General features: G+C 35.0%; 2 protein-coding genes across 3 annotated transcripts; one reads left to right on the forward strand and one right to left on the reverse strand.

Annotated features, from left to right (window-relative positions):
* Positions 1 to 2,430: 2,430 nt before the first annotated feature.
* On the forward strand, positions 2,431 to 6,223 carry LOC110868245 (secretory carrier-associated membrane protein 4). Its single transcript, XM_022117367.2, has 12 exons — positions 2,431 to 2,621; positions 3,612 to 3,725; positions 3,804 to 3,866; positions 4,080 to 4,113; positions 4,206 to 4,328; positions 4,673 to 4,735; positions 4,809 to 4,902; positions 5,378 to 5,423; positions 5,518 to 5,585; positions 5,656 to 5,704; positions 5,778 to 5,843; positions 5,926 to 6,223. The coding sequence occupies exons 1-12, from the start codon at positions 2,565 to 2,567 to the stop codon at positions 5,956 to 5,958; spliced, it is 810 nt and encodes a 269-aa protein (XP_021973059.1). The 5' UTR covers positions 2,431 to 2,564; the 3' UTR covers positions 5,959 to 6,223.
* Positions 6,224 to 12,134: 5,911 nt separating this feature from the next.
* LOC110868246 (CSC1-like protein At1g32090) lies at positions 12,135 to 17,501 on the reverse strand. 2 transcript variants are annotated; one of them, XM_022117368.2, is made up of 11 exons: positions 17,129 to 17,501; positions 16,375 to 16,527; positions 16,081 to 16,216; positions 15,686 to 15,787; positions 15,497 to 15,616; positions 15,109 to 15,189; positions 14,031 to 14,371; positions 13,610 to 13,855; positions 13,181 to 13,505; positions 12,814 to 13,047; positions 12,135 to 12,559 (listed from the first exon to the last, which is right to left on the reverse strand). In XM_022117368.2, the coding sequence occupies exons 1-11, from the start codon at positions 17,440 to 17,442 to the stop codon at positions 12,272 to 12,274; spliced, it is 2,340 nt and encodes a 779-aa protein (XP_021973060.1). In that variant the 5' UTR covers positions 17,443 to 17,501; the 3' UTR covers positions 12,135 to 12,271. The 2 variants fall into 2 exon arrangements, with proteins under 2 accessions (XP_021973060.1, XP_021973061.1); XM_022117369.2 differs by lacking the exon at positions 15,497 to 15,616.
* Positions 17,502 to 26,243: the final 8,742 nt, after the last annotated feature.

The following is a 26,243-nucleotide window of genomic DNA, read 5'->3' on the forward strand; positions in this document are numbered from 1 at the left end:
TTATGAAATTAATGAAAATGAAACATATCACATGTATGCAAAAATAAATAACTTCATCACATATTCAAAAAAAAAAAACTAATGCCTAAAAATAATTACAATTTCAATCTCAGAGAAATTTTTTAATGTTTATTGAAAATTATAAAAAGTTAAAAATAATGTATTATGATATATATATGTATATATATATATAGTGGAAGGTTCAAATGAGAAGAAAAAATTATGTAAGAAGAAAAAAGAATAAGTTTCAACCAATAAGAATGTTTCATTTTACTTCATTTAATATTTGCATTTAATTTTAATATAAGGGTATATTTGTAAACTTACATAGATCATTAATTTTTAGACTTCCTTTTTAATAGTTAACTACATTAAATTTGTAACATATTTTCAAAATATATATTTTTTCAAAAAATAAAAAAAATTAATTTAGATTGTAGGACAAATTACTAGGTGTGTAGGATAAATTATGAGTTGTGTAGGATAAATTTAAGTATGTGTAGGATAATTTTCGAAACGTGTAGCATAACTTTTTATGTGTGTAGGCAATGAAAATTAGTGTAGAGAATAATAGTCTTTATGAGTAATTAATTACTTAAACATTGTAATAAATGAGATGAAAGAATAACTACTTAATATTTTACAATTGTACACTTTGTTCTTTTTCTTCTCAATTAAACTGTGTGTATATATATATATATATATATATATATATATATACGGGTAATAAAAGAAAAACAGTATTCAAGTTAAAATTAAAACAAAATCTATGGATAAAGAAATAATGGAGAAATAATTAAAAATGAGAGAGAGAAAAAGAGTTAAGAGATTAGAAAATTAAGGGATTTTAATTAAACATACTTGGGTAATGTCAATCTTACCCTTTTAATCTAAAAAATGATCAAGGACCAAGATTACTTCACTCAGTTCACTCTCAAGAAGTTGTTCACTCTTGATCCTAATCCTATATATATATATATAAATGCCAACATAATCAAAACAAAGATTTTTCGTGAAAATCTTAAAGGTATGTGAGAATTCTAAGTATTGGAGAAACTAAATTGTTTGTAGAACAATTAGTTATTAAATCATTCCTATTTAAATTAGGATATGTAGATTCAAACTGAGGAATTGCGATAATAAAAACGCACCCAAAGGTGAGTGTCACGGAAAGCCCTCTTTTTACTATTTTATACACTGTTTTGGGGAAGAACGCGTCATTAAAAAGAATAAATTAATGTTTAGTATGAAACATACTTTTGAATAAATATGTTTTAGTGAGTATCATTAAGCCCCACTTTTTTATGTTTTATACATTGTTTTGGGGAAAAATCACGTCATTATGAAAGATAAGTATACGTTTTTGTATAAATTATGCTTTTGAATATGCAAAATGTATTTTCATGGAAAATATGATTTTTTGATAATATAATATGTTTTATGGAAAACATGGATTTGGAAAGGTATATGACTTAAACTGTTTTCAAGGAAAAACGGGTTTTGATTGATATAAATATGTTTCGGTGAGAAACAGGAAAAGATTATGGTGTTTTGGGTAAAACGATCGTGGAATAAGTTGAATTTTGGTTGGGACAAATTTATCGGGTCTCAAGAGTGTGTAAGTAACGGAATAGGAAATCACCATCATCTTCAATCATCAGAAAAATAACTGAAACATGGGAAGAGATATGTATGAAGAGGTGGGGGTCTACCGGAAAAGCTTGTCGGAAACATACCACTGCCGCCGCTATCGCACCCAACCAAATACCTCCACTGTTGTAACCCGAACTCGTGAACCGTACCCCGAACTCGCCGTGAATCATCATCATTGTAATCATCATCTTCGTAACCCAAACACCTCCAGCGCCGCCATCACTATCATCAATATCATTAACAACAACAACAACAACACCAGTCATCATTCGCCGGCAGGTCGCCAGAAAAACGAGAGAGAGAGAGATGGGGGGGTGTATTTTAGAGAGGAAGTAGGCGGGGTGGGGTGTATCGGTGTATCGGCCGATGATCGACGCCGCCAGCTTCGGTGACTGGTGAGCAAAGAGAGAGAGAAGGGAGTGAGGGTGTCAGCTGGGGTTTATTGTGATAGTTAAGGGAAAAAGATGAAGGCAGAAGGGAAAAGAAGAAAATGAGAGGGGGTGGGGGTGGGTAGTTGGGCAGATGTGCAAAATGACCAAAATGCCCTTCAGAAAAGGACAAAAACCAGGTTTTTTTTAGAAATCTGAGCTGACTTTGCTTTTGACCAAAATGGCAATAAAAATGAAATCACAGCGACTCAAATACAAAAGGTTTTAAATTTGGACTAAAATGGTAAAAGTGACAAACCTCAGGGACCAAAATGGTAGTTTACTCCAATGGGAATAAACCAAAGGGGCCAAAACTGGAAATAACGGAATATCATCATCCTGCTCCATGACAGATAATCAGAAGGCATACTTACATACGCACATTCTAAAGAAAGATTAAGAGTGAGTGAGATAGACGAAACGAAAACAACAAACCTCTCTCTCTCTGTATCTGCGGAAGTTATTATTTCTGCAAAATCAAGCATGAGTCGCTCTGAAGATGCGAATCCATTTGCTGCTGAAGACGTCAATCCATTTTCGGTAATCTCTAGATCTGCCTACTTTCTAGCTCTTAAATATATTTTTGCAAATTCATTTGTGACTTTCAGTTCCAGATCTACTCAATTGTAATGTGTTTCGTCAATAGCATTAGATGCGATGTGTGATTTAAGTTTCTCATCTAACCATGAGATTAAAACTCATCCCCTCCCCTCCTGTTTTTTTTTTATTTTTTTATACCACTCCAATTGCTTATCAGTGTGTAAACCTTTGTTTTTAATTTGTTATATATTTCTCTATTTAGAGAGAGAGAGAGAGAGAGAGAGAGAGAGAGAGAGAGAGAGAGATCCTTACCACAAAATAATATCATCTTTCTTTGTTTTTCTAGATCCCCTAATTCATTGCTCAATCAATCGTCTTCATTTACAAATTAATTATAGGAATTCCATGGACCAAACTCATTATCCCACTGCCAAATGTTTAAATAAAGATTTTCCAACTACACCTCCTTTTTATTTTGTGTATAAATCACCTGTAATTAGATTGTCCCAGCGCAACCAAACTGAAATTGTGTTTTATAGGTTACAAACCCGTGAATAAAACAAATATGAAATAGTTAGTCATGAAACAAAGATATTTTGAGATAAAATATGATTGAAATTACGTATAAATAGAACTTTTTCAAGTTAAGAAATAGAATACTAAAGGGTGAAATGAGACAAGGGGTGAAGAGAGTTGTGGCACTGGCAGTTACTTATTCAATATTCATTAGGTATAGATTTCACTTCACTACCCTTGCTCTATTCAACACTACAAGTACAATCGAATAGAGTAGATCCAATGTTGAATTTGCTGATACCATTTTACTTTTAGTTTAACATAACACTTTTGCATGACTATGAATATAAACAAATCCATATCAATTTTGGTTGCCATGACACCCTTGACGATAATCTTTAAAATTGCCTTCAGTTTTCACAATGGACTTAGCTGCAGTCTGGACTTTCTTCTCATTTTATGACTTGATTGCAGAATGCAAATGCAAATGCTGCCCCTGGATCAAAATCCCGTATCCCTCAGATGGTTGCTACTACTCTAGGTTTTGGTCAAAAGCATGATGCAACTGTTGACATACCATTGGATTCAGTGAGTGTAATATAATATGCATAGTTTCTTTGAGCTCTCTGTTAGGATGCTTACTGATTCACTGGTTTCATGTTCTAGGACCCAAAGAAAAAAGCAACAGAACTTTCAAACTGGGAATCTGACTTGAAGAGACGAGAAAATGTTGGTTTTGCAGTACTCTCTTTTTTTTTTTTTTTTTCAGATTACAAGTTTTCATCCGCATTTCTAGTATGTGTGGCATTTCCTTTTTCCTTTGCGGATAAGGGCAAAACATTGTTCTTTTATCAAGGAGATGCAAGTTACCACAGCTATAAGTTTGTCTTGTATTTATTTATTAGAATAACTTCAAGTTACCCATTACCATTTATCTTACAGGACATCAAACGAAGAGAACAAGCTGTTGCTGGCGGTGATTATTTCTGTTTAATTATTTTTTGCTTGAACTATACTTTTGTATCGGGACACAATTTTAAAGTTTAATTTCATTACCTTTGAAAACAGCGGCCATCCCTGAGGATGATAGAAACTGGCCTCCATTTTTTCCAATAATTCATCATGATATAGCCAATGAGATTCCAGTCCATGCTCAAAAGTTGCAGTATTTGGCTTTTGCAAGCTGGTTAGGTACGAATTCCATGTTTTAGCTCTTTGAATGATATATTTTGTAGGAAATCTATTGGAGAATCTCTGTTTTCGCTTTATATTGTTCATTTTGAAAGACACTCTTATATTTAGTGATCTAAAAGCAGCATGATCGAAGCACACACTTTCTGGCTTTTTGTTTTGTTCGAAAGGAACACAGTTATTTCACTGGATACAAATTTATCTGAGTTGCAATGCTGATTTTTGTTCATTTGGTTATATTTAAGCACGGATACATGTATTGCAATTATTTCGTATCTTAACAAAAGTTGATCGTACAATAACTAAATATTGTTATTATTGTTGTATCAACCCTTTCCATGCAGGTCTAGTTCTGTGCCTTACATTTAACGTGATAGCAGTGATTGTGTGTTGGATCAAAGGCGGTGGTAAGTTAATATATTTATTGGTGTGAATTAAGGCATTGTGAGGTTCTGAGCCGGTATGTGTTTCCCTGTACAGGCGTCAAGATCTTTTTCCTTGCAGTAATCTATGAACTTCTTGGAGTACCCCTTTCCTATGTATTATGGTACAGGCCACTGTATCGTGCAATGAGGTATTTGCTTGCTAAACAACAGTTACAGTTTATTGAAAACTACTTTCTGGCTCAAAATTTACCTTAGGTTAGTGGTGTGTTTTGACTTTGACTGGGTTGAGTAGCCCTTTGAAATTTTTAGTTCATTAGAGTGGATCTTTGGATAAGAACACAGTAAGAGTTTGACGATCCTTTGAAAATATAACATGGTTACTGCTACCCATATGAAAATAGCAACAGTTTAAATTTCCATGATAAGATTTTATGTGAATCAACCTTCGGCTCCCGAACCTTTGTTCTAACTTTTATTGCATTTGCCTTTTTCTTCATTATATCTTTTTTTTTTTGGTCTCTCATCACCGGCTCACCGCCGCTATGACTTGAGAAAAAAGTTTTGAATAAAAAGAACACCCGACTTCACAAATTTTTTTTTGCTCGCCATTTACTTCCCTAGTCCGTTTATTACATGATCTTGCTAATCATTTTGATTCTGCAGGACTGACAGTGCTATGAAATTTGGTTGGTTTTTCATGTTCTACCTGGTAAGATATTATATTATTATTTGGTTTGGTTTGGTCTGGTTCGGTTCTGGTGGCTGATTTGAAATAATTTCTCTTAATTCATCGTCATTTTTAGCTCCATCTTGGGTTTTGTATATTTGCTGCTATTGCTCCTCCAATAGTCTTCCACGGGAAGTCTTTAACGTAAGTTTTCTTCTTTTCCTAACCTTATAGGGTAATCGATTTTCATCTTCTAATTCTAGTTAATATCCAGGGGCATCCTAGCTGCGATTGATGTCTTTTCTGACCATGCACTAGCGGGGGTAAGTCCTTACCTTACTTACATACGAGACAGTTGACCATTGTCGACACACATAACCGATTTTGTTGTTGTAGATCTTCTATCTGGTTGGATTTGGATTATTTTGCTTAGAATCACTATTAAGCTTCTGGGTGCTTCAGGTTAGAAAAGACTACTCCTTTTCAATTCAATTCAATTCAATTCTTGGCATTTTTCTCAACTTTTTTTTGTTGGTTTATACAGAAAGTTTACATGTATTTTCGTGGGAACAAGTGATGCGGTGTATTGAGTTAGAATGGCGTATTTGCATTGGTTACGGCTTGGCTTGTTATGTGATGGATGGTATAATACTTGAATCTTATATGTATGTATGATTGGTTATAGCAACAGTAAACAAAACATTTTGACTGCATTTTCTTTTTATAAGTTTTAACATTCGTTTGTCTGATCGAGTAGTAGAAAAATCAAGGAATAAGGCTTTTGTTGTAGAAATTGCTTCCGGGTTTACAACCCATTTACTATTGGTTATAATTTCTCTTGACTGTTGGATAAGAAGTTTTCTGGTTCACTCAAATACATAAAACTAAGCCTGACAAGGCAGGTGTCTGGGTCAATCAAAATGAGTTCTAATAGAAATGAGCTCTAGCAGCTGAAATGAGTCATTTTAGAAGAAGAGAATGAGTTCACACGATTTAATATGTTGCAGTGACAGGGCAAAGATTTTACAAGAGAGAAGTTTTTATTGAGTTATACCTTTTGAGGTAGCAAGTTTTTCATGTACAATTTATTAAAATAGCCAGTCAGACATGAATATGATATAATTCAGTTAGTTTAGTGGTAACAAAGTTGTTAGCCCAATGGGGTTTGAGGTCAACTGAAGCACCATGGCTCATTTTCGACACGTGCACCATATCCATAGGAAGGGGGAAAAGAGATATTAAGGATTATAATAAACAAATTTCCATACTCGGACTATTTAGATTAGATAGGTCCTTATAGGGACTCTAAATAATGCTAGTTCACGCGGGAACGGAAAGGAAAATATAAGTCCATATAGGGACTATAAGTTATGTTAACATGGGGATTATAGTGAAACGATATGTCCTCAAAAGGATTTTAATGAATTATTTTCCCTTTAAAAAACTGCTTAATTGCGTATTTACCTAACCTAAAATTAAAATTGCATATATCCCCTTTCTTAACTATTAAAATTGCATATATCCTTTTCCTTCAAATATTAAAATTGCGAGTTTACCCATTTTGATTTATTTCATCAAAAACAAGTTATATAAATAAAGACTTTTTTACTCTTATTTTTACCAAAACTTAGAAAAAAATACATATGTATTCATTTTTACTAGTTTTTGTAGATTTTTACTAGTTTAGCGATTTATTTCAGTGAAAATAGGAAACACCAAACAAAAACAAGTCTTCTTCTACTTGTCGCGCATGCATGTGCATGTCCGCCACTTGGCAAACATGCTTGGACCTTCATTTCTATATAAACGAATGTTGTGGTGGTCGTCTAGAATCCGTTATCGGATTTCTACTTTTGAACTTATGTTTTTAAGCTACTTATGAACTTAACGCTTCCGCTAAACGCTCGAACCTTATTTTGTTAAACTTGCTACGTTTTGGAACTATTTCAAACTTGTTATGTTTTAGACTTAAACGTTATGTCACTGATCGCATTGGTGATGGTTTTTATGTTACTTATATTAAATGTTCAATGTAATTGGTGGCTTGATCCTGGACAGTCACACGGCTCACGGTGGTACTCCTCATATGGAAATTTGAGGGTGTGACAAAGATAGTTGGTGTAAATTAGAGTATAGTATAACATTTTCCATTCAGAAAAAAAAAGAAAAAAAAAAACTAACACGCATTCTAATCATACTCTTACATGTATACATTTTATCTACTCTACGACTAAAACCCCAAACCTTACCCGAAAGGACATATTTCCATCGAACTTCGATACTGCTAGGATACAAACGGTTTACTAAATAGGTTGTGTGTTCACCAATTTTAATTAATCAATGGTATTCATGTTAACTCGCTCAACACATTTAGTTAAATACAAGGGAGAATCTTAGCCCCCCTCCCCCCGGTTATGTTTTTCCACTTTGAAATGTAAAGAAAAATGTTCGGATAGTCCCTGTGGTTTGCTTATTTTTCATTTTTAGTCCCTAACTTTTTAAAGTTACAGCTATAGTCCCCAACATTTGCAATTTCGTTCCCGGATAGTCCCTAGCATGGATGAGGGTTAGTTTGTTCAGTTAAATGGATTTGAAATGACTAAAAGGCCCTTACAATTAAAAAAATTAATAAATGTAATTAATCATTTAATAAATAAAGTGGACCCCACCCCATCCCACCCTAACCCAATCAACGCTTTCCCACCATCTTTGTGAGACCCACCCCACCATCTTCAACCCCTCCACCCTCTACAATCACCGTCACCATCACCACCAAGAGACCCTGTGGACACCTTTCATTAGTTTTCAAGATTTCCAAATTTCCACCGAAGATTTCACCTTTAGGTCTTGTTTCTTGGTATGGGTTTCTCTCAAATTCCATTTTTTTTTTTTTTTTGTATTTGGGTGTCAAACAACAAAACCAATGTCTTATAGCTGATTTTTTCTGACTCGACCATGCTGCGTGATGGGCGGATAAGACAATGTCTCAAAAAAGGTGACAAATGTTGAGTTTAATCTTAAGGGGCCACAAAATTAATGGTTTAATTGATTGGGTTAAGTCCATCAATACCAAATTGGCTATTGAAGCAGGGGATTGAACGAGAAAGCTGCAGATATGATAACTCATATTTTGAGTTTTAAATTTATTCAAATCTGTGTAATTTGTGTTAGAGTCAATCTAGGTATATATATATATATATATATAGAGTAAGGTTCATGCGAGAACCACCTTATTGCGAGAACCGAGAGAATCAATGTGAACACAACCTAAAATAGCTAAAAGAACCTAAAAAACCTAACCCCACCCCCCAAAAACCTAAACCCCCCACCCCCCCAAGCTAAATGCTAAAAACTAAAATCCTCAAAAAACCTAAAAAAAAACCTAACCCCCCCCCCACCACCCCCAAGCTAAAATGCTAAAAACTAAACCCCCAAAAAACCTAAAAAATCTAAAAAAATCAAAAAAAAATCTAAATTTTTTTTTTATTTTTTTACTATTTTTATGTTCAAATCGCTACTTTTAGTAGCAAAAAAAAAAACTTTTTTTTTAAAAAAAAATTTTAAATTTTTTTTTGGATACTAAAAGTAGCGATTTTTATATAAAAAATAGTAAAAAAATAAAAAAAATTTTTTGGGTGTTTTTTAGATTTTTTTAGGTATTACTGTTTGTGTTCACACTGGTTCTCGCGGTTCTCGCAATAAAGGGTGGTTCCTAACGGATCTTTGTCCTATATATATATATATATATATATATATATAGGTAGAGGATCCTGTAAATACTATATAACACCATATAAATACCGTATAACAATATGTAACACCATATAATACCATATAATACTATGTAACACTATATAACATTATATAAGAAATATAACACTATAGTTTGTCTGATAGCATGTCTATGATAGATGTATAGTGTTATATTTGTTATATAATGTTATATAGTGTTACATAGTATTTTATGGTATTATATGGTGTTACATATTGTTATACGATGTTTATATGGTGTTATATAGTATTATATATAGTGTTATAATACACTTCTCACACTTTAGGCCCTTTTTACACTATCCTTACCCTATATATATACACACACACATGCTAGAATCTGATGAAAAAGTACAGAGTCATGCGAGTTGGATTATTTTTTCGGCATTTCGTTTTTCCGGTGACCACACTTTACCCACCATTCATGCAAGTTGCAGGTTTCCGGTAGTGGCGGTCGGTGGTCACGTAATGAAGAAGATGAAGGTGGAGATGAAGGGCATTAATGGAGGGGATTAACAAAAAAATAGGAAGACAAATATTACTTGCAGGGGGCTAAATGGCAGTGGTATGGTGGTGAAAACAATATTGACGGCGATCAATGGTGGTGACAATATTAAAGGCACTTTAGTCATTTCACACCCACTTAACCCTAAAAACTAACACCCATCCACTTCAGGGACTATCCGAGAACGAAATTGCAAAAGTTGGGGACTATAGCTGTAATTTTAGAAAGTTAGGGACTAAAGGTGAAATCTGAGCAAACCACTTAGACTATCCGAACACTTTTCTCAAATGTAAATTTTACCGAAAAGTTTATATGTATAAAGTCCCCTCATCCCACCCTATTTTTTCTTTGAAACGTTTTCTCTAACCCTCCTATTTAAAAGTTAAAGACCGTCACTCGTTATATGTTTTATATTCTTCTACATGATTAAAATTCTATTTAGACAGACTAGCAAGAAACCGGTTGGAAAAAAAATACAATGCCATTGCTGGGTTTTGAAGCTAAGCAGCCCATTTTATTTTAACTTTGTAGTTCATATTTACAAACCACAAATTAGAATAATTTACAATAGAATTGAAAATGGTATAATGGTTATGGTGTTCTCGAAAACAAATCATTTCTAACGCGACACTCATCCACCAAGTCCTCATAAAAATAGCGCATCTGCATCCATCCAGTAAGTGATATCGATTGATCGTAAACTTCAAGTTTACCCACCTCTCGATCGAACTCCAAGTCCTGGCGACAATTTCACAATCCCCAAACAAATGATCCATCGTTTCTGGCTCGTTTGTATAAAACAGAAGGGACCTCTGTTAACCAAATTCGGCCTAGCCACCCCTCCATCTAAGAATAATGGTCCCTTAAGAGAGATGAATCAGTTCCATCGCATTAGGCCTTAAGTCGTCGGGAAGAATCTCGCCTTAAGTCGTCGGGAAGAATGCAAAGATGATTATGTTTATGAACACTCTTAACTGAAAAGTATTTTTTAATCCCATTGCCGTCAGGTTTGTTAGTGCACCCAAACTCATCCAAAGAAAGAAGACATTATGAAATTACCACCTCTCACAATTCACGAGCATGTTTCATTATTTCTTCCATCTTTTATAATACATTCCTTGTCAATTTCAAGATTATTTAATCTTTGAGATCGTGATCGAAGAAGAATGTTTTGTCACTCAACATTTTTTTCTTAGTGCATGTTTGGCTTTTCTTTTGAAAATGACTTTTCAACTTATTTGAGAAGTAATAAGCCAGGATTTCCTAACTTATTGACTTATTCACTCACACACAAAGGAATTCCAAACACTTTGAAAAGTCCCTTTTGCCTAAAATAAATCAATAAGTTGAAATAGAAGGAACCCCAAACACCCCCTTAGATTCCCTGTTCCCACCCTCTTCCTCATCATACTAGAAAAAGGACTCACCCCTTTCTCGTAATAGATGTCACATAAAGTAATGCACAAGTAAAACCTTCCTAAGGTTATGTTCTTGCTCATATAAATAAACTAGTAGTTGCACCGCCCGCATTGCGGGGCGATTGCCGAATAATTCTCAATCAATTAAAAAGACACTACGATAATTTTGCTAGAAAAAAACTAAAACGATAATAAGACCATAATTTTTGGCTCATGGCAAAACTGTAATTTTTCAGGACTAATGAGCGAGTGTTAGGCAGCTCCTTGACACCGAAAAAATTTAAATAGAGTCAACCAATTAAAACAAAAAAAAAATATAGTTTTGCTAAAAAAACTAAAACGATGGGAAAACATAAGTTTGAACTAATGGACCAATGGGGGAGTGGCAGGCAGCTGCCGGCAGCCGGCATGACTGTAATTTTCACTGGGGGCAAAAATTATAATTTAACCAGGAAAACAAACAAAAACGATGGAGAAAATGTAAATTTAAGTTGAGGGCAAAATCGTAACTTGGCTGTGAGGAAAAAAACCTAATGGCAAAACTGTAAATTTAAACGGGGCAAAATCGTAAATTTGAACCAATGGCAAAATTGGAATTTTTAGCTGGGAGTAAAAGTGTAAATTTATTTTATGTGGGGGTAAAAACATAATAACTGATGGCAAAATTGTAATTTTAAGGGGAAAAAACTATTGACAAAACTGTAAATTTAAACGGGGCAAAATGGTAAATTTGAACCGCGGACAAAATTGAAATTTTTAGCTGGGAGCAAAAGCGTAAATTTATTTTTAAGTAGGGGTAAAAACATAATTTTGAACTGATGGCAAAATCGTAGATTTAAAGTGGGATAAAATCGTAAATTTGTTTGGCCAATAGGAGAGTGCCAGGCAGCTGCCAATAGATGATCAGCACCACACATTTCACCCAATAGGTGAAAAGCACTATTCCCTGAATTTGTATACGTTGAATAATAATACTTGGGGCGTAGACAAGTCACATCATTTAATTGGTTTTATGATCGATCCCTCACACGAAAATTACTATTTTTTTTTCCTTTGACATGTAAAAAACAATAAACATGAGCAAGTTATAATAGTAGTTCTGGAGTGGTTACAAAACCCTACTTCTGACACTGTTAGGTTATGGAAGCTACATTCAGTTAAAGGTCAGGCGTGGTACATAACATCAACATTTAGGCTCAAGTCTTGTCATGTTGCTCAACTACAACTTCAAGATCCTGCCTTTTAGGAGCCACTTTGTTTTCTTCTTTTGGGGAATGTGAACCAGAACCAGAACCAGAAACAGGTTCCAGTTCGGTGGCTACTTGACTTGGGATGTGAGCTCGATTATTGTCAACCCCGAGCTCGAAAAGCTCAAATTCTTCAATGGAACGTAAAACTGGATGTAAGTAGGCTTCACACAAGTAGGATTTCATGTCGTTTACAGGTTCAGAAACTTCGTCTTGTGTGTCCTTCTCCACGGCTTCCTGAACCACAACAAACCAATAGTCAAATCATACTGCTTGTTTACTTGTTTCAGAACTGAATGATTGATTAGAGATGGCGTTTTTTCATCGATTTATTTATGAATGGGTCAGGATCCCAAACGGGTCAATGCAAAGACTTTAGATATAAAGGAAATGGATCAAAGCCCGAAGGGTTTGACCAAAGCTTATATCTAATAACCCGCCCATAAATATCTCCTTTACTGTTTTAGTCGATGCTATTACTGTGAGCTTACTTCGAGAGGGTATTTTCGGAAAGCAGGTTCGAACCGGCTCTTGCAGAATTTATGAAACGTTACAGTCAAAATCGGTAATACGACAAGCAAAGGAGTAGAATTTGCAGCCTTTTTTGTGCTAAGAAGTCCCAACAAAAGAAGCTGAGATATCAACAAGCTCGCTATTATCCTATGATGAACATGTGGCCAGAATGCAGCAGCACTCTCATATCGTTGATTGTACACATTAATTACCTGCCTCCACATATAAAAACAGAATTACACATATACCCTGAGTACAAAAACACTACACATGGTCACATATAATATTCAAGGAGAGGTTTCAAGTGTGATTTATAAATTATAGACCAAGAATCTCCGGGTTTACCTGGTGACGGTAAACAAAGTATGCAAATGCAAAGAAGATGAGTATAAAAGGTAGAAGGATGGGGGTGACAACAGCATAAACGGCTCCCATAAGAAAGTATAGTTGAAGAGACGGAATAGCTTCGGGGAAATCTATGCTTTTGGGGTTCATTGCTTTTAGTCTATCTCTTTCGGTTTTTACCATTAACGTGTTCTTGAGATGAAACATGATTAAAGGCTTTAACCGAAGAATCTCCCCAGCCATACCTGCCCATCCATCAACCATTATGTATGTAATGAAGAAAGTAGCCTTCATTGGAATCGATACCCCTATTGTCCTTGGAATCCTATAAAAAAAAAAAAAAACAACCTCATTTATCATTAAATTAAATTAAAAAAAAGTTATAATACAATACCCATCTAAAAAGATTTTGTAAGAAGGGAATATTACTGTGTGGGAGATTGATGAAGGAAAGAATGAAGCTGTTGAATTGCTGTTCCAGCGACAATACTCCCTAAGAAAACATTTACCAGCATGAAAAAGTAGTATTTGGCGGCCGTACTCCTTTCCAATACGGAAAATGCAACGTGCCCTTCAATTTTTGACATGGTCATAAGAATACCAGGAAGAAGCCATAGAAAAACCTTTAGAGCAAGACCCGGAAGAAAACCTTGAAGGAATGACTTGATAAAGCTCCTGCGCACATTCATATATTTAAGAATCAGATGATTCAATCATTTGTAATAGTAAAAATGTTGTGACAAATCAATAGGTAAAACGACTAAAAGCATAACCCCAACCAAGCGATTCATTAGTAAAGGGGCTGAAATTGCCTACTCTTTGCAGAAAGATTAAAACTTTATTTACTTACCATTCAAGAATGGGCCTGAGAAAAGGAACAACTCTTTCAAGACCTTCAAGATTGGCCAGTGACTGAACAAATGTAATGGGTATTATGTAGAAGAACACTAAAGCAAAGACTGCCAATGATATAACTAGTTTACGGATGCTCAAAGAAATGAAGGGTATAGCAAGATTTTTCCAGTAAACGTCACGAGGTTCAGGGGCCCAATCTGTCAACCATAGAATCGGATTTTTGCTTTGTTGTGTTTGAGCACACACCGCTGCACCCCACCGGGAGTTGAATGATACAAATGCGGCTGACATTATGCGTTTCGGGTCTTTCAGAATCTTCTGATGCTCCATTGTTAACTACTTTTTCAACAAGACATTACAAATTAGATGATAAACTAAACAAATTATGAAAAACTCAAATAGTAAATTTAAAACTGAAATAATTCTAATCAATGGAGTTTAACCAATGAAGTCGCTCAACGTTCTAATCAGGTGTTCTCATCCTCCTAAGTCAATCTATTCAGAACGATTACATATTATTTCATCAATATGTAAAAAAATCTTAATACATTTAAGTTATCATAACAATCAAAACATGTTGAACAATAATAAAGTGTTGGCGGGTTAACCTATCCAACCCAATACGTTTTGACCTGTCACCCAACATACCTTACTTGTCCATTTAACTCTTTAACTAAATTACTTCTGGTTTCTCAACATAAAAAGAAAAAGAAAAAAACAATTTACTTCTGTAACCAATAAAGAAATGCAAGTCAAAGGTCGTTTGTCATGATATTTTCAACGGGTTAGTAAAAACTAAATCATCTTGTAACATAATCATAATTTAGTAAAGTAATCAAATTTACTTGCAATAAAACAAGAAATGACTTTAAAGTATGCTCAATTTTTACGCTTTCAAAGTTCAGTTCAGTTAAAAGAACCAAGTAGGAACTTTTGTATGGATTAGATGACAGACGAAACACGAAGCAACCTTTCCTTTTTGTAATATTATGAATTTGAATATAGCTATCAACTACAAATGCTCAAAAAGATAAAATAGAGATTGTAGGTACGATTCAGCCTATTTCACTTACCTTTTCATCGAGCTCTTTAATCTTTTGTTGATAGTATTCTATGGAATCTAGTTTCTCACCCCAAAGTCCAAGCAAGCCCGTCTGAAAGGTTATATAATTTGGAAATTTCAATACTTCACGGTATATAGCTTTGACCATTTCACTTATGAGGGGCAATTGGATTATGTATTAACAAATGGGTTGGAAAGGGCCCAAAGTGTATTCTTAGTACATTAAATCTCTCTCACTCTCTTATTATATCCGTAATAATATAACTTATGAGATCAAATTTACACATTTGTTTATTAAATTTGGATAAAAAGTTACCGGATCAACCCAATCCAAACCGTATAAATGGTGCATGGTCCGAGCCATTACCCAACCCGCCTCTATTATTTGTGAGTGCTACCTTTCTTGTTGGACGTGTGTTGGGATGTCTTTCCAACTTAAGCTGGTTGTAATCTAATTTATTTTGCAATTTCTGCCTTTTCCTTACTGCTCTTGCATATTTGTTTGCGTTGTAGACAGTCTGGATCAAGATGAAATGGTATCATGGTTACGGAATATTTACACACAGATGGAAGGGGAGAGAGATAACCTGGTGACAAAGATAGTGAGTTGAGTGATTCTTTTTAAAGAAACACTTCACTGTATCAGACACAGAATTGCCAGGGACATGAGGAACATTTCTAACCAGGACCTACAAAAAAGTTAAATATTTCATAATTTAAACTTTTTTATTTTGAAAACTCGAATCTGATTTATTTTAAATTCAATATGGGCTATACAGTACATAAACATTTTGTTTTTCAAATTCCAAAAAAAATCATTTCTTAATAAGTCAGTCAATATGTTGTGACTTCTTCTTGGGGGATCAAATGAATCAAGTTAATTTTAATAATTAATAGTCAAGAGGAACTCATTTGACTTGTCATATGGCATGCTCTTTTGAGACAAAGTAAAAGAACGAAAAGGAACTAAGCATACACATACCGTAAACTGCTCAGCTCGCCTACTTTTTAAAGCCAAAAAGTTCAATCTCATCGATGCTACCACATCGTACTCCTTGTAGAGCATATAGCATGCCCAAAATGTGAACAAATACATCATAAAAATGTGTGCAAAAAACCTGAAATTTAAAAGACGTAGCCCAATTGTAAATCTAGTGAAATATGCGTGTGAGGAAATCGCAAAACAGCAACCGCAATTGGATACAAGAAAATACACACGAATAGAGTAGCCAGTTTCAATTTGACAGGAATGAGAAGAAGTTAAGCTTAAGCTTACTTTGGAGACTTGGGCTGAACATTTGATATTGAAAGCTTATCGATGTCACTGATGACCAAATCTCTGCTGAGGAAAAACAACATCCCACCCGATGCATTAACTGGAATAAGAACCAAGAATGCCACAATTGCAGTTGGCCCAAAAATCTTTAACCTGGATGTTGTCCAACATAAGTAGTAGAGGTAGAAAGTTAGACCCAGTTACGATTTGCCACTAACGGGTAAATAGTACGAAAACGTGTTCACATGGGTCAAACACAAATTGGAATTATTTATTGCTGTAACAACAAAATTTAGTTGACCAAAATGTTGATTATCCATTACATTCAAGACCTAATGCTACCACTCTCCACCAGTTAACCATCCCGGCCAGCATTTTGCCACCTCTACGTTTAGAAAACTTCAAATCAAAATCTATGTATGTGTTTGATCATGTCATAAAAAATTTCAATAACTGTTTCCTTGTGTTATATCATTTTCAAAGGAATTTAAGACGCAAAATGATTTCATATATATATATATATATATAGAATCAAGTCTCATGGTTTAACAAAAGATCTAGTAGTATTAGTACCAAAATACATCGAAACATAATAGTAGAAAATTCCATATTTCACAATCAATCAACAACCAACCAACCATTTGACTAAGGTCAAAGTTGTGACAACTTAAAACAAAACCATATGTATAAAAATAATAATGAGTAAAGATCCCAAACTCACAAACAAACTCAAGTAGTGATATAAAAAACCCACCCAAGAATGTAAATCCTCAAGAAGGCAGCAGAATCAAGGCCAGCATGGTCAATAATCTGGGGCTCCTTCATGCGCAGAGTTTGAGGCATCCAGTTAAGGAAGGTGAGGTAAGTGTTGAAGTTAAGGTTAACAAAGTTAGCCACCAAATTTGCAGAGTGTCTAGGACTGGCTCTAGCTCCGGTTAGGTACCATTTGGGGAAGTAGACCCTGTCATTAATGGGTTGGATTCTAAGCAGAGCAAAAGCCAGCAAGAAAGCAAAGGCGGTGACGATGTTGATGACTGCAGAAACCCCAATATCACCAAGAGTAGCCATGGATGTCACCAAAAAGGTGGTCTGGGTATGTTGGCGGTTGCTTAAGCAAGGTTTTTGCCTTCTGGTGGGTTTTTATTATACACTATATAAATTATCAACTTTTGTGTGCATTAGGAGTTGTAACTTATGTTTAGGGAGTTTCCCAAAAAAAAATTGATTTTATACTTTTTGGTTCAAAAGTATTTGATGTGTTATTTTTAACCCAAAACTATTTGGGTTACAACTTTTAGCTCTAAACTTTTTATCTTTTCAGTTTAACCTAATAACTTTTTTGCTTTCAACTTTGGTCTCCTGTACTTTTCATATTCTGCAAATTTTTCGTTTTACGCTTCGTTCTAAATTTTGCAAGTTAACACGCCACAACGTGCGTGTGTGGTTCAACATTTTTACGTTCCGTTTTACGCTTTGTCATAAGTTTTGCGAGTTAATGAGATGCAATGTACGTGTGTAGTTCAACGTTTTTACGTCGTCTATTTTTTTCCTGTTTGACAAGTTCGTCATAACGTGCGGGTCCTAAATCGACTTAGTTATTATTTTCTATGTTTTACGTTTCAGTTTTATTTTTTCGCCGCAAATTCAGTGTTGGTGGTCGCTGGCGATGGTATGACATTGATGCTATTTGACATGGTTTTATGCCCCCCGTCGCAACGCGGGGGTGTATTTTCAAAGAAAAAATGGTTATGCATATGGTTGTTGTAACCTTATCTTTGAGGGTTTTTAAAAAAAAATGATTTTTTACTTTTCACTCAAAAGTATTTCATAAATTACTTTTAACACAAAACTATTTGTTTTTTTACTTTTAACCCTAAACTTTTTATCTCTTTAGCAATTTATCCTCACAACTTTTTTTACTTACAACTTTAGTCCTTTATAGTTTTCAGTTTCCGCAAATTTTTCGCTTTATGCTTCGTTCTAAATTTTGTGACTTAACACATCGCAACGTGCCTCTTTGGTTTAACGTTTTTACGTTTCGTTCTAAATTTTGCGAGTTAACACGACGCAACATGCGTGTTTGGGTGAACGTTTTTACATCGTCTATTTTTTCCCGTTTGACAGGTTCAACATAACGTGCGGGTCCTAAATCGACTTAGTTATAACTAAAGAATCCCCGCCGCATTGCGGCGGGTCGTAATTCTAGTTTTTCTTTATTTACCAGGTTGTGTGGACCCCCCGTGTGTTGTGAATAAATGGTGGGTTTTTATTTTTCTTTGAGTATGTTTGGCAAAAGTAGCTGATAGCTGGTGGCTGAAAACTGGTAGCTGTTAGCTGTTAGCTGTAGCTGGTAGCTAGTAGTTGTAACTTTTTAGATATATTTGGTGTTTGACAGATAGGGCTGTAAACGAACCGAACGAACACGAACAAGGCCTTGTTCGTGTTCGTTCGTTAAGGAAATAAATGTGTTCACGAACGGTTCATGAACACATACCGAACGAGATTTTATGTTCGTGTTCGTTCATTAAGGAAATGAGCGTGTTCGAGAACGGTTCATGAACACAAACGAACACATATAAATTTGGCGAACTCGACGAAGGATAAAGATAGATGGCCCAGAGAGCAGCACTCGAACTTAAATCCCTTATTGTGGAACGAAGGTCGATAGTATCTGTGGATGTAAATAATGATAAATGAAAGGGAAATGATGCATAAATAAGGTGAAAGTCGGTTTCCTAGTTTAATTGTTTGGGAAATAAAATAAATAAAAGTTTAATAATATAAAAAGTACAAATAAAATATAAGAAAGTACAAAGATCTTCAATTAAAACATAAACATACGAACATAAACGAACACAAATCAACGAATGTTCACGAACACGTTCACAAACACCTTACCGAACGTTCACGAACACAATCGAACGAACAAGACCTCTGTTCATGTTCGTTCATTTAACTAATCGAACAAAATTTCTTGTTCATGTTCGTTCGTTTAATAAACGAACGAACATAAACGAACTTCCCGCCGAACGGTTCATGAACTGTTCGCTGAACGTTCGGTTCGTTTACAGCCCTATTGACAGAGTAGCTGGAGCTTTTAATAAAATGTATAAAATGACTAAAATCGACATAACTAAAAAATTTAAAAGTTTGTGCATTAAAAAGTTCATTATATTTAGATGTTAAAATAGTCATTTTTTTCTCTAAAAGCTTGTAGCTCCTTCTAAACGCTACTAGTAGGAGCGTTCAACCAAAAGCTTCAAGCTGCTAACCTAAAAGTTTCAAGCTTCTTCAACCAAATAAGGCTTTTTATTGAGTAGGAGTTTTTTCTTAAAAGCTTAAAGCTTGAAGCTCCTAAAAGCTTCTAAAAGTTCTATGCCAAACATACCCTTTATGTGGTAAGGATCAAATATAAAGTTTAGAGTAAACTGTAATTTTATCCCCTTAGGTTAGGGGTCCTTGGCATGTCTACCCCCTAAGGAAATAATTGCAAATTTACCCCCCCACTGTTCACTCTTATGTCGCATGTTTACCCCCCGGCATCAAAATGGCTTAACAATCAACATTATAAGCTGATGGTCAAAGGGTAAATTAGTCATTTTGCTACTAATGTGAAGCTTCTTTGATACAACACCCCCTATAAGTAACATAACAAAGCAGAATTACCCCCCCCCCACCTTCCCACCATCGTCCTTCAACATTCTTCTCCGGCGACAGGCTACTCCGGCGGCGGTCATTCTTCTCCAGCGTCGATCATTCTTCTCCTTCGACGACAACAACTCTTCCGATCATTCTTCTCCTCCGGCGACAACAACTCCTACGCTATCTTCAGATCAGTCTAAATGCCGGTCTTTTGTTGGCTAATCCGCTATCTCATCCGCCACACCAAAGGTATAATCGGACAATGTTAGTTAATCAGGGTCAGATTTAGTCATTATCATGTTATAAACAGGGTTTAGGGTCTGATTTGGTTCACTGTTGGTTTTCTTACAGTTGACCTGACGATGAGCTTATCAAGCTCATCAATGGTGGTCCACCTGGTGGTCTTTGTGTTTGGGAGGCCTGTCCTCAACTTCCATCTACCACCGGAGAGTTGAGCGGATGGATGTTTACTCTAGTAGTTATTTAGCTTTTGTGTAATATGTAGGTTAACTTAACTTAACTTAATCGAAGCTTTTGTGTAATATGTAGGTTGACTTAACTTAACTTATTTAGCTTTTGTCTAAAATGATGATGATTGTCTAGGTTAATGTTGGTATGTTGATATGTTGGTATGTTGGTATGTTGATATGTTGGTATGTTGGTAACTTAATCTAGGTTAATGTTGGTATGTTGATCAGCAGATTGATCAACATGGGCAGCACACTCATGTGCATTTGCAGGTTGTAAATTATGTTGGTAACTTAATCTAGGTTAATGTTGGTATGTTGATCAGCAGATTGATCAACATGGGCAGCACACTCATGTGCATTTGCAGGTTGTAAATAACACACACTGGTTGATCACAGTTGATGTATGTGCATTTCATGTGCATTTGTGTAACACTCTAGTTATTATTTTAAAGATTTTCGTATTTTTAACGAAAATAAACATGTAGTTAACGTTAAGTATACTTAGAAAATACGAGTTAATTATAACTTTCACAATTTCCAAGTACACCGCCTAATGTGACAAAATTCGTCATTAAAAATATCGATTTACAATGTGCGGAAGCGTGAATCTTTATAGTGTTCGGTTCTTCGATGATGCTTGATCGTCTTCCGGCATCCAGAATGTACCTACATTTCATAAACATGAAATGCTTTAGTCATACGGGACTTAAAACGCGTCTAAACGAGTTCGAGAAACAATTGATAACAGAAACAAAGTTTTCAACCTGGCCTCCACCGTAAATTACGGTGGTACCGTAATTTACGGTGGCCACTGGTAGTACAGGCCCCCACCGTAAACCAGGAGGGATCCACCGTAGCATTTTTCAACTCCACCGTAAATTACGGTGGACACCGTAATTTACGGTGGCCCCTGCATCAGCAGGTCTGCAGCTTAGTTCAGCTATGCCAGTTTTTACGGAAACGGCCATAACTTCTTCGTTATTGATCCGTTTTACCCGATTCCTTTTCCTACGCGTCCGTAATTTAATCCTCCATCTTATGAGGTTAAAATCCGACATTCGACTTAACAAATTTTAAGACTTCTAAGTCTTCGGTTTATTTCTCCTTTTTGCCAATTTTGACACGTTTGTAATTTCACCATCAAACATGTTTATTTGGCCCTTATATCACATATACTTCTTCGACTTAAAGTTGTCTATCATATTAGATTTTAATCGCCGGTTTAATTACTCAAATTAAACCCATTTTTTTTACTCGGATGTTTATTTTGACCCGTTAAGGATATTTAAGCATTTTCAAGCCTAAAAACGCTTTCGATTTCTTCTAGTATTCCATCTCCATATTTCTTACCCTATAATACCCCACCTCGACTGCATTTAAGGTGAGTTTATTATGGTGATCTTATATAACCCAAATTTTACCCCTAAAATCAATATTTTACGGCAAAACTCAATAGTGCCGTTTGACTAAAAACAATACCCCTTTCAACTTCTATACTTATTCTAAGTATTTATCTTACCGCAAAACTCGTTTCCAAACAACCTTTAAAGGTTGTTTGTTCAATTTAGCCTACAAGGGCATTTTGGTCGATTTTGGTCCTTCTTTTACAATGAAGGGCTATCACCAATTATTCGTCCAAATTAGTATTTTTACATACATCATAAATAAGCGTACCTGACTCGGGTCAACAAATAGACCCAATCTTAATACCTTGCTTTATATTCGCTAATTAAGAACGGTGCGAATATCCATTGGATATCTATTCCTGTAAGCATATGACTCGACAAAAGAATCATTAGTCTATATAGTCAAAAGGTGTTATCTACACCTTTTGACCCGTTTGGCCGAATTGACCATTTATCTTTGATTTTCTTGTTCCGTTCGATTACACGACGGAACATCATATTTCAATTGTTTAGACACCTCATTCATAATTTATATGATAAGAAAACATTCCACAATTTAAGACTAGTGTAAGTTATACTTACTTTGCATCCGAATTATGCTTTTTCCGCCATTCTTACTTCGTTTGACCCGCTTCCTTTCCAAGCCTCCACCTAGCTTGTCAAGCGTCAAACTATCATCATAATTCGTAAGACGGTTATATTAGTCATCATTAATTATGACTATTCCATCTTACATATTTTCTATCACAATTATCATTCAATCTTATTAATGGTCGGTTTGACTATTAAAAGTCAAATCACCAATTAACACATATGATTGCACTATCAAGTTCACAAGACTCAATTAGGCACATTATCAACGCTTAGTTCTCATTTAGGCATTTTAACAAACACCTAATGTGCATGATTTTACATATTTACTAACTAGTTCCTAACTAGTTATTTTTACCAAGATTAACATCCAAAATTCACCACTATCACTTATGATCAATTACTCAAACTTGCAAGTTGTTCAAGTATCTTGCATCAACTATCAACTATGATGATTTCTTGCATAAACGTATCATCATCTTCGCTACACAATCAAAACCCACTTAGCACATAAGAGGGTAATTATCAAATTCCTAGTTTTAGTACTAATTCTTCAAGTTTTCAACTAGGGTTTGTTTCTAAGCATGAATCTCATCCTAGTTTCACCCAAACACCAATCATTCAAGTTTCAATTTCGATCTTCACAAGTTCATCAAAAATCTCAACTTCATAAACATCAAAAATTTGACATACCTTACGATCCCCACGACTAGGTGATCGTTTCTACGTATTCATGCATCGATTTTGACCTTGAATCAGGCTTCAATTTGATGATTTGTTGAGTTCTAGGGTTTTGGCTCCCTTTTCCTTTCCCCTGGTCGCCCCACGCACACACACACACACACTAAGTGTGAGTTGTGTTTTATTTATTTGATTTTATTAAACCTAGTTTGCTCACTTGACAACTTTGGCCCCTTGTGTTTTATCTTTCATAAAAAGGGTTATTACCCAAGTTTTCTTCATTGTTTTAAGACACCTTTTAACTAGGTTAATATTCCTAGCTATTTGGTGAATTCAGGAAAGTTATGATTAAGTTTATTTTAAGTCCCGTTAACTCGGGCCTCTCATAACTTTATTTCCTTAAAACATCTATTTACATTTTATTTAATATTAGGTTTATTTATTTTAAATCCTAATATTTACCGGGTTACCGTTACTGCTAACGGTATTTTACCCGTGTATTAATAATAAGGGGTTTTGATTACCAAACCCGATTTCGGGGTGTTACAATTTGCAGGTTATAAATAACACACACTGGTTGATCACAGTTGTTGTATGTGCATTTCATGTGCATTTGCAGGTTGTAGGCTAGTAACCTGATGCTAGAATGACAGTTTGCATAAGTCCTGAAGATGACAGTTTGCATTACAACATACCAACATATCAGTTTGCATTAATCTGCTGATGACAGTTTGCATTACAGTTTACATTTCAATGTCTGAATGTGTTACAATGTCTGAATGTGAGTTACAATGTCTGAATGTGTTACATTGTTAGTGCAGCAGTGGTTTCATACATTGTGGTTTGATACATTATGGTGGAGGTGAAATACATGGTCAGAGCAGCAGTGGTTTGATACATGATCAGATACATTGAATGAAATTGTTAATGCAGTGAAATTGTTAGTGCAGTGAAATTGTTAGTGCAGCAGGGTATGCTTTATTTTTTGAGTATAGAACACATTGCAGCAGGTATGGTTGATTTTTGAACAGGTATGCTTGTTATGTTTCAGATTACGTGTTCAAAAATCAGAATTAGGTTTCAGTTCATAAAACAGGTTTAGATTTTTTATTATAGAATAATAGAACGGGTTTTTGATTTTGGCAGGAAGGGTTTTGGAAGTTGCAGGGGGTAATGTTGTGTCTTAACACAAAGTACAGGGGTAAAACAAAGGACAAATTAGTAATTTACCAGTGGGGGATAATTGTGCGACTTAACAGGAATGTTGGGGGGTAAAATGGAAGGGTAATATAGTCATTTCAACTTTGAGTTTGTCACACCCTGCTAGTTGCGGAAGCGTGTTGCGTGTGAAGTAAGAAAGGTAATCATTGCATCCAATCATGTATCACCGACTCAAGACTTGGTTCCTGAAATACATGTAGTTTTAAAAAGTCAACAAAAGTTGAGCGAGTTCATGCAGTTTTTATTATCATATGTAATCGTAGTAGTCATGAAAATGAAATCTTGGTATCGTAGTATTCATGAAAATGAAATCTTGTAATCATGGTATGTTCTGATTCATTCATGGAGTCTGTTAAGGATCTATCAGTGGGTAGCGAGCCCCTGACATAATGTACCATAAGTAAATAACCAAACCGAGAACACTTTGTTATCATTTGGGATCACAAAAGCACTCCACAGTTAACAACTAGGAGTGGGGCGTGCCTCAAGCCCAATAGATCTACACCTTTTGCACCTTGGTCACTAAGTGATTAATGGTTACTAATGTTATCTCCCTACTTATGCACATTGATCATGTTATCTACTACTCCGTAACTAACATACCAATAGTTTTAGCATGTATTTCCCCTCGATGTTTTTGAAAACAAAACATCGAAAACAGTGAAAGGAGGGACATGAACTCACAAGTTTGCGTTCTGTGTATTATGATATCGAAGTGAGCGTCCGTACGTGTCAATAACCTACATGTGTACTAATCTCGTTAGACACTAGGTCTTTCGGACCTCGTACAAGTTGTTCATCTTGAATTCTTTATTATGTTCTCGTTTGTCATCTTTGGAACAACTTTGTATTTTAGAGCGTTGATAGTTTACTCGCTCGATTGTTATGTATATACATATATTCTATACGTATTGAATTCATAAGCGTATTCATGTGTTTTATATGTATTGACTTATGTGTGAACGGGCTTCGTTCTTCACATGTCCTCGTGCAGTGCACGCATGTCATTGAGCCTTTGCTCATGTCATTGGGCCGAGCCCATGTCATTGGGCCGAGCCCATGTCATCTATGTTATCGTATTTAAACCATGTTTTAATGTTATTGGGCCGAGCCCATGTTATCTATGTTATTGGGCCTAACCCATGTTTTATTGTTATTGGGCCGAGCCCATGCTATATCGTTATTGGGCCCTAGCCCAAGTATTAAGGAATTTGGGCCTAGCCCATTACTAGCTTTGATATGCCCAATTCTAACTTTAGGAGTCCATTAACATAATCTTGCAATTTTTTTTTTTTACCAAAATGTTACCAAGTAGTAAACTTTAAATAAGTTCATTTTTCCTATGAAAAATATACTTGGTAATTTGTATAGTTTTCGACTTTCCGGATTCGTGTTATCGATCGTTTAGATATGTGCTCGTTTTAATGTCTAAAATATGTTATTTTAGACTCGACTTTGTAGTAACTTGTTCACGATGTCGATACGCCCAATCTGTTGTCTTCAAGTGTTATGTATTTGCATTTCAGGCATTTTATTTAATTGTCCGATTTACTAGCATTTCTTGGACCATGTAGGAACATGTATGTGTATTTATTTTGATCACCCTCTAGGTATCTAATACATGCACATATAGCACATATTATACGCACTTGACATGTTTCTAAAAAATATATATATAATTTTTACCAAAAATTATATATACATATATGGTTACATTTTTAACCATTTATTTTTGTAAAAATATAAGTTTAAGTTCATAAGAACTTCTTGAATATTTAAACCTTAAATATTCCCATCAAAGTTTCCATAAGACGTTAAAGACCACTAATCGCGTTTAACCTTGTTAATCACCCTTTAA

Source organism: Helianthus annuus, chromosome 7 (genome assembly GCF_002127325.2).
Source record: "Helianthus annuus cultivar XRQ/B chromosome 7, HanXRQr2.0-SUNRISE, whole genome shotgun sequence".
In the NCBI taxonomy this organism is placed as follows: domain Eukaryota; kingdom Viridiplantae; phylum Streptophyta; class Magnoliopsida; order Asterales; family Asteraceae; genus Helianthus; species Helianthus annuus.